General features: G+C 44.3%; 1 protein-coding gene across 13 annotated transcripts in view; it reads left to right on the top strand.

The window, feature by feature from the left end:
* The window catches only part of LOC127446823 (plakophilin-4-like), a 266,393-nt gene that overhangs the window by 220,450 nt on the left and 30,914 nt on the right, over positions 1-15,029 (top strand). For all 13 annotated transcript variants that reach the window (XM_051708085.1, XM_051708079.1, XM_051708078.1 and 10 more), the window contains 7 exons: positions 1,910-2,101; positions 4,794-4,998; positions 6,601-6,733; positions 8,492-8,705; positions 9,222-9,405; positions 14,060-14,177; positions 14,466-14,654. In XM_051708085.1, the coding sequence (XP_051564045.1) occupies positions 1,910-2,101; positions 4,794-4,998; positions 6,601-6,733; positions 8,492-8,705; positions 9,222-9,405; positions 14,060-14,177; positions 14,466-14,654 (1,235 nt within the window). The remainder of the gene's footprint in view (positions 1-1,909; positions 2,102-4,793; positions 4,999-6,600; positions 6,734-8,491; positions 8,706-9,221; positions 9,406-14,059; positions 14,178-14,465; positions 14,655-15,029) is intronic.

The following is a 15,029-nucleotide window of genomic DNA, read 5'->3' as shown; positions in this document are numbered from 1 at the left end:
CCGCTGTCGAGGGTAGTGAGAGCAGACGAGCTGGGAAGTCGAGTTCGGGCAGAAAAATGTGCCCTCCAGGACCTCGTCACCTCGTTGTGCACTTCCGGGAAGAAGGGGACTGGGAAGCGCGGCTGTGAGTGGCGCTCCTAAGCCCAGGAACCAGTCATCTAGCCGCGAGGGCTCAGGGGAGGGTGGAGAGTTCCAGTCCAACCCGACACTCGCAGTGGCCCGGGCAAGCATGGCAGTCAGCTCTTCGTCAGACTCAGACTGGGCGGGCAGACCCGAAGGTGGCATCCCAGTTGAGTCCTCGGCATCCAACATCGCCAGTGCGCTCTCCGACGCAGTGATCAAGGACTCATCCTGCTCACAAGCCCCGAGAGAGATGTTAGGCTGGCCGTGAGGCAAGCTGGTCTCATCTCGGAACTCAACGGAGGCAGATGAGTGTGCTGGGGAACGGGAGGTCCGTGGTGAATTACCCGGCGAGACCATGCCCATTGAAATCCCCAAATTGCCTCCAGCGCTAGAAGGCACGGGGGGGGGACTGGAATGGCTTCCAAGGAAGGAAAGCCGCGACCACAACGTTGCCATGGTCATGTTCTCGCAATAAGAACACGAACCATCCACAAACGCAGCCTCAGTGTGAGCGTGGCCCAGACACGTGAGTCAGCGCCCGTGGCCTTCGGAGACGGAGAGATAACGACCGCATCCAGGAATTACACAAAGACGGAACGGCATCTTTAAAAAGACGTGTCTTTAAAAAGACATTCGCGTCAATGTGCTGCTCTGATAGAGGAAAATATACTCTTTGCAGAAATATATACTCTCTCAGTAGCGCTGTCGAAGTGCCCAGGGGCGTATTCTGCACTAAGCATGCAGAAGGAGAGAAAGCCGCTGAAATGCGTCGTATATCCAACAGCATACGCTTCTATCTGAGGTGAATGGACCGGCAGTGGAATTCAGTTCGCTGATAGACAACCGCTCGGCTCTGAAGCCGAGCCAGCTCCTTTTATACCCGTATGTCCGGGGGAGTGGCATGCAAATTCCACTCACCAATTCCACCTTTTCTCAAAGATTGGAGGTGTTTGGGGCTCCCAGGAGCGACCCCTAGTGTCACTACATTGACACAACATCGAGTGAGTTACAGAAGGGGAACAGCACCAATCCGCATCTTAGAATAGCATTCTGAGATGATATTCTTCTCACCACAATTGTACAGAGCGGATATCTGAGTTACCGTAGACTCTGTCAGTTCAAACCAGCTCCTGACCCATATCTGTATGAATTTATGCACTGCTGCCACTGCTCACTGCTAGTGTCAAAAACAAAAAACATCCAGTGAGTGGCAGTTCTGTGGACGGAAACGCCTTGTTGATGAGAGAGGTCAACAGAGAATGGACAGACTGGTTTGAACTGACAAAGTCTACGGTAACTCAGATAACCGCTCTGTACAATTGTGGTGAGAAGAATATCATCTCAGAATGCTATTCTGAGATGCAGGTTGGCGCTGTTTTGGCGGCACGAGGGGGAGCTACACAATATTAGGCAGGTGATTTTAATGTTGTTGCTGATCGGTATATATATATAATATTCACTATATAATCTCAATGTTTTTAATCTCCATGAATCAGTTCAAATCATTTAAATTAATCAATTCAGTTATAAGCAGTGACAGTCAAATATGGCACCTATGGCATACGGGGACATCAATGACATAGAATCGTAAATGGTACTGAAATTGTTAAGAGCAGTTGGGACCGGAATCGTTCAATTCCTTACGATTTCCATCCCTATTGATATGAATGAAACTGAGTGTCATTGTTTTGTCCTGTGGTTTAGTGTTAACATGAATCTGTGATGGACTGTGAATCACACACTAGAGTGCATGAGTAACTGTGTGTTTGTATTGTGTCATCGCCAGGTGTGCGAGCATCTTATGCCAGTCAGCACAGTCAGATGGGTGCTGACCTGAGGTCAGCCATCTCCCCTGACCGTCATATTGGACCCATCTATGAGGGTTGCACATTCCAAGGGCCCCTGTACCGCAGCCCCAGCCATGCAGTTGCAGACCTCAACCACAACCCACACAGTGCCCTCTACAGGTCATCATTTGGTGAGCACCCACACAAACATATGAAGTCTGAAAATACATTTTGATTTTTTCTTTTTTTTTACTGGAATCAGTCTATTATGGAGATGAATGGGTCCAGACTTTTTCTGTCTCTCAGGCCAGTGGGTTTGGTAATAACTGTTTTGATGTAGTGTAAAGGAGTGTTGCATTGGCTATTGTAACACATTCACACTCCAGCATATTCACATAGATGATACAGCAAGAGACTTTACTAACAATATCTTGTTTGAAAAGAAACCAATTTGTTCCCTGGGCTTCCGTTTCCAATTTAATTTTCGTTTTTTCAGTGCATGTTTGTTCTTAACTTTGCGAGGCATTTTAAAGAGAAATGAGAATATTGATACATGTACAAGGAGAAGTGTAAGAGCGTTTAAGTGTCTTTAAAGTAACAATCACAAGCAAACGATTTCAATGAACATCTGAAAATGATCCAGTCTCAAACTCAGACTAGGTCTACAGTTTTGCCTACCTGTACATGAAAATTACTTCTATATTGTTTATTTTTTTATAGTGTAAATGGGTGTTTCTTTAACTTTGGGCACTTTTAGCACTGTGGATTTCTAGTAAAGTAAAGCCTTGTTAAAACATTTTTCACACTCACTAGTTTGTGTAATCTGTCTATTAACAATGTCTAACATTGTATGTTCATGCATCACAGGAGATTTATGTAGTTTTTGTCTGAAAGTCATGAAAATTACCACCACAGTGCCACAGTGCTGGAAATGACGCTGATGGAAATGAAATTTTTTACGTTTTTGAAATAAAATTGTAGACTCCTAATTTCAGACAAAGGCTGATTTCTAGGGATGTCCCAATACCGATATTGGTATCGGAATCGGGTCCGATACTGCGCTCATGTACTCGTACTCATGCTTGTAAAAATGCCCCGATACCAAAAACCAATACCATCTGACATACAAATGTCATTTCGTAAACATTCAGCATACAAATTAAAATCACGTCATGTCCTAGTGAGATTATTTAACAGCAAAAGCTGTGATTTAATTAGATAAATATATAGTTTGCATGTGCAGCACTTTAAATGTGAGTGCTTGTGAATGTGTGGAGCTGGTGTTGTGCTGACATAAAAACACAGTGCTTTTAGAGATCCTTGGCTCATACATGGGAAAAACTATCATGAGCATCGTGTGCTCTGTTTGTTGCAGATGACAGCCGGCAGAGTGCTAATTTACTTTATAGCGCAAGGCACATACAGACTACATATTTATTTAATTAAATAGCAGCCTTTTGTGGTTTAATAATCACTTTGAGTCACGTAGCGACCGGCTTTTCCGAAGTGGGAAGCTACTGTCATAACGTCGGAGCTCCTTGGTCATTACAACACAAACACTTCAAAATAAAAGCTAAATTTAAAGTTTGACAGAAATAGATCACTACTGTACAGTTATGTAATATTCACTGTAATATTACTACTACTAATAATAATAATAATAAATCAATAGTAATTGTGTTATATTTAAGTAATATCTCACACCTGTTATGGTCTGCTATGCAGAACTTTATTTGACAAAAATAACTCCAATGCTGTATTTTGGATTGTGTTGAGAGGTTCTGTATAGAACAGTTGAACAGGAAAAACCGCGACCACAACGTTGCCATAGTCACGCTCTCGCAGTGAGAACATGACCCGTCCACGAACACTGTCTCCGCGTGGGCAGCTCCCAAGCACTTAAGACCGCGATCGTGGTCATCGGAAGCTGAGAGGTAATGACCGCAACCAGGAAATACACACAAGAGCATCTTTAAAAAGATGCTCTCCATTAATGCCACTCTTTTAGAAGGGAAAATATACTCTTTTAACTGCTGAAGCGCCCAGGAGTGTTCTCTGCACTTCACCAGTGCAAGAGGGGGAGAAGCTGCTGTAATGCGCCGTAAATCCAACAGCTTTTCGAGGTGAATGGATCGGCAGAGTAATTCAGCTCGCTGAACACAACGCTCGGCTCCGAAGAGAAAATCTGAATGAGTGGTTGCGAGCCAGCTCCTTTTATACCTGTATGTTCATAGCAGTGGCATGCAAATTCCACTCACCAATTCCCATTGAGAGGTGTTTGGGGCTCCCAAGAGTGACCCCTAGTGTCACTACATCGACACAACGTCGAGTGAGTGACAGATAGGGAACCATATATGCAAGGTATGCAACTCATCCTGAAGCTAAACAGCACAGTGAAACCCAAAACTCAGTCTGTCTCATATCCTTCTGCTTGATCTTAAATTATTCTTCTAGAATACAACTTAAGCTCTATGTGTGGCATGTAGTAATGCACTTACAATGGAAGTCTATGGGGGAAGCGTACTGCACCGTGAATTAATATAAAATATTCAAGATGTGTATATGGGTGCGTTTTGGCTGATCTGTTTGAAACAGCACAACACTACAGACAGGTGTAAATGGGGTTTTCCATTTCAGCCACATTCTGAGGTGGTCGAAAGTAGCTGATCCGAAAAATCCGAACACAAGTGGTCAAAAGAAACACATATTACGACCAAGTGTAAATGGTGATGTTTTGCCTAACCCCTTGTGATCTGATCTCCCAAAACGCATCTTAATACCAGGTGTAAACTGGGCCGTAAACCAAAAATGACTGAATACACCTTTTAGTAGCAAAAGTAAGGTCCTCTGTTGACGTGTGGTGTTTTGTTTGTGGTATTTCAGGTGTGGGTAACCTGCAGCAGAGCTCCAGTCAGCATAGTAATATCACGTACCAAAGAAGCAACTACACCCTGAACACTATCTACACAGAACCATACCAAATGGCCCCGTACCGGCCCTCTGACCCCAGCTACACATGCCAGCCCATCGCCATGGATGATGACCCCACCCACTCGCCCTCCATAGACAGCATACAGAAGGACCCAAGGTAGATGACAGCACTAAAACTGATTACTAGAGCTCAGCGCTTTTACATACTGCTGTATCAACACTAGCATAGCTGCTGCATTCACACTGAAGCCCTCTGGGCAACACGCCATCACACATCTCATATTCCCTGACCTTAAACACTATGAGAGCACTTCACACTCGTGTGTTGATTTAGCAGGGTGTGTCGAGGGGCCCCTGTTCACACACACTCACACATTATAAAAGCACACTGTGGAAGTCTAAATCAGTTATTCTCAACTGGTGGGTCTTGCCACATTAACATAAATGTTTTTTAAATGCAAATAATACAATGCAACAATAATATCAAAAATACCTAAAAATGATAATCCTCTCATGAGTTTACTTACCTTTAAGCCATCCCAGATGTGAATGACTTTCTTTCTTCAGCAGAACCGATGTGAAGATTTTTATAAGCAGATTTCAGCTCAGATTGTCCATACAATGCAAGTGATGAAAAACCTATCGATTTGCTTCTGAAGACATTAATTGATCGACTGGAGTCATCTTGATTACTTTTATGCTGTCTAAATATGCCTTTTGGACCGTCAAACAGTCAGCAGCCTGATGGCACCCATTAACATGCATTGTATGGACAAACTTATCTGAAATATGCTTATAAAAATCTTCACATCGGTTCTGCTGAAGAAGACACACATCTGGGATGGCTTAAAGGTGAGTCAATCATGAGAGAATTTTCATTTTTGGGTGAACTAACCCTTTAACCATGTAATCATGCATAGTTAAGATTAGTTGCGTGACATGCCCTCATCCTAGAAAACCATGAACAAAACTACGCAAGGTAAAAGAAAATACAACCAACCGAGAACCAGCTGTGTGGGTGTCCTGGTGTTGAAGGAAAGGCTGACTGTTTGTCTGCAGTACACTCACATCAGCATTACTAATAGAGTAAACTAATAGAATCACACTATATCACACTGCACTTTAGCAAATGACCTTTCACTAAAATAATAATAGTATCAGTAGTAAGAGTTTAAAGGGTTTAGGCATTTCCATTTATATAAAACTTGTTTTTTCCAAAATTCTTTCAGCTGAAACCTGAGTGAAAGCTATAGTAGAGTATGTTTTAAAAGTTATGTTTTAATTTTTTTTTAATTCAGTTAGGACTTAAGTTTTGACTTAGTTTCATCTCCAATATAATACCTCATATTACAAAACGATTTGTTCCGACTCTACATTCTGATTGGATGAGCTGCGTTTGAAGCTGCTGTAAAATGCCACAAACACACACGCTGCACATTACTGTGATTTTACCACCGTTAAGGGTTTTTTGGGTACTCCACTTTATGTTGTGCCTAAGAACACCCCTTACCTACAGTAACATCACTGTAACACATAGCTTGGTGTGGCTTATTGTGTAAATTAAACTTAATCATGAAGAATCTTTCTCATTTAAGGTCTGGTAAGGACAATCTTTTTCGGAAAACATCCAGACATGCAGATAATATCAAGAAACTAGAGAGATCTGTTCGGCTCTTGGAGGGTTAAACTGAAAGAAAACACAGTAATGTGGATCCAGGTGAATGTGTTCATCATATTGTGTTGATTTGTGTGTTTGCAGAGAGTTTGCATGGCGTGATCCAGAGCTGGCAGAGGTCATTCACATGCTGCAGCATCAGTTCCCATCTGTGCAGGCCAATGCAGCCGCATACTTGCAGCACCTGTGCTACGGAGACAACCATGTCAAGAAAGAGGTAAAGTATGCACCATTTCCTGTGAGGCAGGATGCAGACAGTATGGCTCTGTCTCAAAACGTAGTGTGTTGAATCGCTGTCTACTGCCCTTGTTGGCAGTTGTCAACTTATTAGTGCTTATTAGTGCTTAGTGCTTATGATGTTAAAAATGTTGTCTTAGTGGGCAGTTCACTAGGTTTTGAGACAGATCTTAACATACTGCTCTCTCTCCTTGAATCACTCAACTCAACATGGTGAAATAACTTATAATAATAAGTATCACCTATAGTGTCTCAGTTTAAATGGCATTTTATCCATAGTATTTTTACTCAGATAAAGTAAACACAACATTTTATCAACACTGGCGAGGGGTGCTGTGTTTAAAACACACACACACACACACACACACACACACACACAAACACACACATGAACTGTTTATATAGTGTTTATTTAAATAGAAACTGTGCTCTGGAAAAGTCTGGAACAATATCTCTCCTGCCATGTGTTGGATTTAAGAGATTAAATCTCAGACGCAACGCAATATCCTGATGTTTGATTTACTGACGCTGCAAAGCTTTCAGCAGAAGCAGACTTTCATGGTGTCTTTTAATGTTGTAAAGCTGCTAAATCTATATTGTAGAAGATAATGGTTGTTAAAATACTTTCTCAAATCCCAGTTTTAAACGAATATTCCAGGTTCAATACAAATTCAGCTCAATCGACAGCATTAGTGGCATAATGTTGATTACCTCAAAAAATTATTTAGACTCTCCCTTCTTTTCTTTAAAAAAGCAAAAATCAAGGTTACAGATAGGCACTAACAATGAAAGTGAATGGGGTTAATTTTTGGTGGGTTTAAAACATTGATATATATATGAACTGGATCACTAAGGTAACGGTAAACTGCCAGCAGGTGGTAAAGCCAATGGAAATGTTCGAGCAGCCATCTTGGTGTGCCCCAACTGCCATAGAGCCTCTGTAGTCATACATAGATACATGTCATAAATTCCGTGTACATTAGCCATTAAAAAATATTTGAACCTAGCCTATTAGTTTAATTTTAATCATCTCGGCTTTGCTTGTTTCCCTCCCTCTCTGCACACCACTGCTGCATGCTTGTGATAGAGAGGGGGAAGGAGTGGGAGAGAGAGAAAAAGAGAGAGAGAGAGAAAGAGAATGCACTCTTAGGCATGTTTTGCTTTTTTTAAAGAAAAGGAGGGACAAGTTGAAATACATTTTTGTGGTAATCTTTATTATGCCACAAATGCTGTCAATTAAGCTTAACATGTATTGAACCCAGAATATTCCTTTTAAGTCCAGACCAGAGCTCAAAGTGGGCCAGTATGCAAAGGTACGCCGAACTGGCAATGATGTGCAATTCGTGTCACAGCACATTACTGTGTCTTGCTCCTGTGAAATGACCAGGGGCATGTACAGGGAGAACAGCAGAGGACCTAATACAGAGCCTTGTGGAACTCGAGGAGGCAAACGGTCAGAAAAGTAGGATCTAAAATAGGCTAATGCCTGTCAACAGATGCCAAGGTGTTTCTTAAGAATTTCATTATCTATCTTGTCAAATGCAGCACTAGTATCTAATAGTACTAAAATTGTGATGCACCCGGGGTCAGATGATGAAAGTAAATCATTTTTAACCCTGACAAGTGCGGTCTCCATACTTTGACCCATCCTGACTGAAACTCCGTAACCAGTTTACCAGGACCAAGCTGAGGTTTATTGATAAGAGGTTACACCCCCCCACCCCCCCATGTTTTTCAGGTGTGTCGTCTGGGTGGTATCAAGCATCTGGTGGATTTGTTGGATCATAAAGTTCTTGAAGTGCAGCGTCACACGTGTGGAGCTCTGAGGAACCTCGTTTATGGCAGAGCCACTGACGACAACAAGGTTGCCGTAAGGAACGCAGGTGGAGTTCCTGCTCTGCTCCGTTTGCTAAGGGCAACTGTAGACACTGAAGTTAGAGAGCTCGTCTCAGGTTTGTCAGACTTGGCATGTGTGTGTGTGTGTGTGTGAGAGAGAGAGAGATACTCTTGAACTCTGTAAATCACACCTGGCATTTTTGCATGCACTGACCGGTAAAGAGAGAATGCAAGAAAACCTGCAGGATAACCATAATACTTGTGTTTGCATGCAGGGGTGGACTGGGATTTTACATAGATACTGGCCCAAAAGTTGTTGGGGGTGGGTGTGGTCGCTGTTCTTTTCTGCATATCTCTGCCCCCTTCGGCATATCGCGGCGCCGTTTGTGGCCCATTCTACATAGCTCGGCGGCTCATTTCAGCTTATCGCGGCCCATTCAGCCATTTCGCGGCCGGCCCACCGGCCTGCCCGGTTCTCCTGATGGCCAGTCCGCCCCTGATTGGCCCCAAAATGCATCTGCCCACCGGGAAAATGCCCGGTATGCCAGATTACCAATCCAGCCCTGTTTGCATGTGTGTGTGTGTGTCCAAGACCATCATAAATGTGCAGTACTTTTTGTTTCTCTGTGTAGGTGTGTTGTGGAATCTGTCGTCATGTGATGCAGTGAAGATGACAATCATTCGTGATGCTTTGAGCAGTATGACAAACACTGTGGTCATCCCTCACTTGGGCTGGAGCAACACTGACTTCCACGATGAACACAAGCTCAAGTTTCACTCCACACTCGTGCTTCGTAACACTACTGGCTGCCTCAGGTAACAATGCCATCTTATGGACCAGAGCAGCTATTGCATTTGTGTTATGATACTCACATCAGCTGTCACAGAATTTATTTACTGGAGTGGCTTCATCAGTCAAAGAACGACTTACAAAAACATTCAAACACCTTCAATTAATTTGGATTAAAAAAAAACAGATAGTTTGTGGTCCTGGATGCTGAAAAATCTATTCACCAGCTACTGTGTTTATCATTACAAACATTTACATTTAATCATTTTATCCAAAGTGACTTACAAATAAGGAAAAAACAAGCAATTCGGAGCCAACAAAATTTGCAGTAGGACAATGCCAAGTTTCAAGTAGTTTATGTAGTTACTAGAAGAGCAGCAAAATCAAGAGAACATGGAGGATTTTTTTCTTTTAATAAAGTTTATTCATGGGGAGTACCTTTGTTCATTGTGGTGTAGTAAAGCAGCACAAGAGACCAACTATTAACCTTAGTTTACATGTCAGGCACTATATCTTCTAGCACAGTGGTTCCCAACCTTTCTTCCTTGAAGCATATTACATATTAGAAAGTCTTTTTCTTCCTTGTACATAAATACAAATTTTAGAATGCGCACTTCCTGTCATGCGGCGGGATTTTGCATAACCGCGATAGAAACGCTACTTGAAAATTACTAGCAGCTGACACATATCTACTGGTAGTGTTTCCCACAGGATTTTGTGAGACTGTGGTGGGTGGACTTTGGACCCTCTAGGGGGGTCCGGGGGCATGCTCCCACATAAGATATTTTTTTACATTTTAAAGTTAAATGCATCAATCTGGTGTACTTTAAGAGCATTATTAAGAGGCTAGATCTATGAAGAACTTTGTACACTTGTAAACAATTTTGTACTCTAGTAGAAATTTAATCATAAACACATTGGTTGTATAGATATGAATGGTGATGACACATCCATAAAGCATAAACGAGACGGAGTTCAACGCAGTTCACAAATGGTCAAAACACAAAATCCACTAGAGCATACATTTGAGCCCGGGCTCGACATTAAGCATTGTCATGTGCTTGTCCTCCAAACAAGTAAATTGGTCATTCACTTGTCCGAGTAAAAAAGTTACTTGTCCGGAGAGAAAAAAGGACCTTTAAGTTACAACATTTCAAAGTTTATGTTGTATATTTTTCTAAAATTACCCAACCTAATAGTGTACCTATACAATCAACAGTTTGCGCCCTGCACATCTATCTGGACCACACACAGAGCTTTAGACACTCAGAGCAGCTCTTTGTCTGTTTTGGAGGACAGCAGAAGGGGAAAGCTGTCTCCAAGCAGAGGTTGGCCCATCAGATTGTGGATGCAATTTCTCTCACATACCAGTCTCAGGACTTGCCGTGCCCCTTGGGAGTCCGGGCGCACTCCACTAGAGGTGTTGTGTCCTCCTGGGCACTGGCAAGGGGGGCCTCTCTAGCAGACATATGCAGAGCTGCGGGTTGGGTTATGCCCAATACCTTTGCGAGGTTTTATAACCTACGCATAGACCCGGTTTCGACCCGAGTGTTATGCGGTAACAGCAGGTAGACCGGGTGGCCGGTTGGGTGTATCGCATGCATTACGCTTTTCCCCTTTCTCAAAAGTGATAATGTGCGCCTTTTGTCCACAACAGTTCCCTGTACCGGTGAACTCCGGACACCTCTTTAATTTTTTAGCACTGTCCGGTGACGCACTCGGCGGAGGAGTAATGCCACCAGGCCCAGTACTCGTCGTATTCCCCTTTCAGGTGAGTCGTGTGCTTGGGCTCAGTGCTCCATGTGTGGCGATTCCCCTTTGGTAATCCCGTGTGATTGAGTTTCCACTGTTCGGTTTCCCCCTTAGGTGAAACCTGTGTCTCCCCTTGTCAGAGCTTTCTCTGTCTTGGTCACTGTGCTGCGTGCCCTCTCTGTAGATAGGGTCCTCCTGTGGTATCATTCCATATGTGTACTTCCCCGTTGGTAAGTCCATGTGAGGTATGCTCCACATGTTAACCTCCCTCCAGCAGGATGTGGTCTCCGTAGTGCTCTCCTTCCTGGAGAGGGAAGAGCACTTCCCAGCGCTATTCTAGAAAGTGCTCGGCGGGAGATTGTTTAACAGCAAATTTAGAAAGGCACCGCCGGTAGCCTACTTGGGTAAGTGCCCTCTCCCCCCTTAATGGGATTAGGGAGATGCCTTACCTAACTCGCTGGAAGGTCACGACATGGTTGAGTGCTCACTGCGAGGCACGCAGCAGCTTGCCCGTGTCCACTCTTCCATGCCTCATGACACGGTTCATCGCCTGCGCCATTTCCTATAGGAACCCCTAGTATCACTACATCGACACAACGTCGAGTGAATGACAGACAGGGAATGTCTTGGTTACTGATGTAACCTCTGTTCCCTGATGTAGGGAATGAGACGTTGTGTCCCTCCTGCCGCGGCACTGAACCGGCCGCTGACATGGCCGGGACTCTCTATCGCCTCCTCAGCATAAATCTGAATGAGTGATGCACACCATCTCCTTTTATACCCGTATGTCCGGGGCGGAGAGTGGCATGCAAATTCCACTCGCCAATTTTCACTGGCCTTTTCTATTTTACACAAAGGTGATTGGGGCTCTCAAGACCGAACCCCTACATCAACACAATGTCTCGTTCCATCCATCAGAACAGAGGTTACATCAGTAACCAAGACGTTTTCCCTCCATGTTCATGTGTCTTGTTTTCATTGGTTCATTGTTTGATTATCTTATTTAGAGTTCTGTTTGTTCGTTGGTTTGTGTTCTCCCATGTCCATGTATTTAAGCCCTCATGTTTTCCATTGTTGTTTGTCAGGTATTGTGATTGTAACTTTGTTGGATAGTTCATGCCATGTCAAGTCTAGTTATTGTCAAGTCAAGTTCATGTTCATGTTTTGTTTACATGTGGATTTACGGGTTTTTTGGATTTCACTACTGTAAATAAACTGCACCTGGGTTCCTACATCATCGTGTTTGTCATTGCCAGCAGCAGCAACGTTACAGAATACCTGACATACAATGAACCCAGCAATCCAGTTCCTCTGCCTACGTCAGGGGAATCGTCCCCTGGAGGACTATGTGGAGAACATTTGTGCTCTGGCATGCTGGGTGGACTTTAATGAGGTTGCCCTCAAAGACATTTTCCGTTTTGGATTAAATGAGCCAATCTCTTCACTAATGCCAGGCGGTCAGAGTACCCACAGCCTGGCTCAATATATTGACCTCGACCTCGCCCTGCAGATTATTGGTTCCACGTTCACTGTGGGGGAGGAGGATGCCGAGCCGGAGTCCCACGTCATGGTCAACGAGCCAGCGTCCCACATCATGGTCGATGAGCCAGCGTCCCACGTCATGGTCGATGAGCCAGCATCCCATGTCATGGTCGATGAGCCAGCGTCCCACATCATGGTTGACGAGCACGTCATGGGCGACAAGCCAGCATCCCACGTCATGGTCGACGAGCCAGCGTCCCATGACATGGACGACGAGCCAGCATTCCACGACATGGACGACAAGCCAGCGTCCCATGACATGGACGTCGAGCCAGAGTTTCACATCATGGCCGCCGAGCCAGAGTTTCACGTCATGCCATGTCACAGCCATGCGTGAGCCTGCTCCATGTCATGTCACAGCCATGCCTGAGCCTGCTCCATGCCATGTCACAGCCATGCCTAAGTCTGCTCCACACCTTGTCATAGCCACATCAGAGCTATTAGACCTGGAGATGGTTCCCGCCCTTGTATCCACCTTTAGTTCTCCTGAGCAGGCAAGGGGAACTTTCAACCCTCCAACCCTGCCTGGACCCTCTGAGCCTTGGACTCCGCCTTGGCCTGTCGGTCTCTCGACATTGCCTCGGCTCTGCATTCCCTCGGCTCCACTGCAGTCCTTCAGCCTGTTGGCTTTGCCGGGGTCCCTCGTCCCTCTGGCTCCTCCTTGGTCTGTCGGTCACCTGGCTCCGCCTTGGCTCTCCGATCCTCTGGCTGTGCCTCAGCCCTCTGATCCGTCAGCTCCACTGGGGACCTTCTTCCCTACGGCTCTACCTTGGTCCTCAGTCCCACCGGCTCCGCCTCAGTCTTTCGATCCCCCAGCTCCGCCTTGGTCCTCCCTGCCATCGGCTCCACCCTGGCCCTTCGAGTCTTCGGCTACTCTCTGGGTACCAAGTTCCTGGTGTCGCCTTTCAAGTGTCTCATGGTTCCGCCTTCCATGGCTCCACCCCTTGAGCCTCTTAGGGCCCCACCTTCCATTGACTCTGCCCTGGTCCCATTTGATTATCTTGTTTAAAGTTCTATTTGTTCATTGGTTTATATTCTCTCATGTTTTCCATTGTTGTTTGTCAGGTATTGTGATTGTAACTTTGATGGATAGTTCATGCCATGTCAAGTCTAATTTATGTCAAGTTCATGTTTTATTCACGTGTGGATTTACGGGTTTTTTGGATTTCACTACTGTAAATAAACTGCACCTGGGTTCCTACATCATCGTCTTTGTCGTTGCCAGCAGCAGCAACGTTACAATGTGTGTAAGGTAAGCTTTTAAATTTGGTTGTGAAAATGCAGGCATCAACCAAAATATGCCACAGAGCTATAGAGGTTAGAAACCAAACTGCTCAATGAATTAAGAGCTGTAGTATGTGATTCAGTGATGTTGTGTTGCCATAGGAACCTGAGTTCAGCTGGAGAGGAGGCCAGGAAACAGATGCGCTGCTGTGATGGACTTATAGACTCACTGCTATACGTCATCAAAGCCTGCGTCAGCACATCTGACTTTGACAGCAAGGTACACACACTGTCTGTCACACTCACGTTTACTTGGCTAAATGAGGGCATAATATAAACTTCTGTTGTTTGTATCTAAAATTCATTCCAATGATTACAAACTAACCTTACCCCTGAAAGTAAACAATACTTTATAGAAGCATTTCTTCTTTTGAGGATGTCCTGAAAGGAAGGTTTTGTCATATTACTTGCGTTGACAGTTTTGTTCCCAAAGTATTGCTAACATTGGTCATTGACCATCTCTCTCTCTCTCTCTCTCTCTCTCTCTCTCTCTCTCACTCTCTGTCAGATTGTGGAGAACTGTATTTGCACTCTGAGGAATCTCTCCTACCGATTGGAGCTTGAAATGCCACCCTCTCAGCTGACAGCCAATCAGGAGCTAGACGGGTTACTAGGCTCAGAGTCTCCCAGTAAAGAGACGGAGTACAGCTGCTGGTGGAAGAAGAGGAGGAAGAAGAAGAGTTTACAGGAGGAGCAGGTGAAAATGACATCATCACACATCCACAGAGAATGGACGTGCCTAATAATCAACTAGTGGTTAGTGAGGTCAACTAGTATTGCAAGGGAATGCAAATTATTCAGAGGGAACAGAAATTATTGCGAGGGAACAAACTATTGTGAGGAAACAAACTATTGCAAGGGAATGCAAAACTTATTGAAAGTAATGCAAAACTCATTGTGAGGGAACACAAACTATTGCAAGGGAATGCAAACTATTGTGAGGGAAAGCTAAACTTATTGCAAGGAACACAAAACTTATTGCAAGGAATGCAAAACTTATTGCGAGAGAACGCAAACTATTGCAAGGGAATGCAAACTTTTATGAGGGAATGCAAAACTTATTGTAAGGAAC

The sequence above is a fragment of the Myxocyprinus asiaticus genome, chromosome 10, assembly GCF_019703515.2.
Source record: "Myxocyprinus asiaticus isolate MX2 ecotype Aquarium Trade chromosome 10, UBuf_Myxa_2, whole genome shotgun sequence".
In the NCBI taxonomy this organism is placed as follows: Eukaryota; Metazoa; Chordata; class Actinopteri; order Cypriniformes; family Catostomidae; genus Myxocyprinus; species Myxocyprinus asiaticus.
This window is presented reverse-complemented; position numbering and strand designations above follow the sequence as displayed.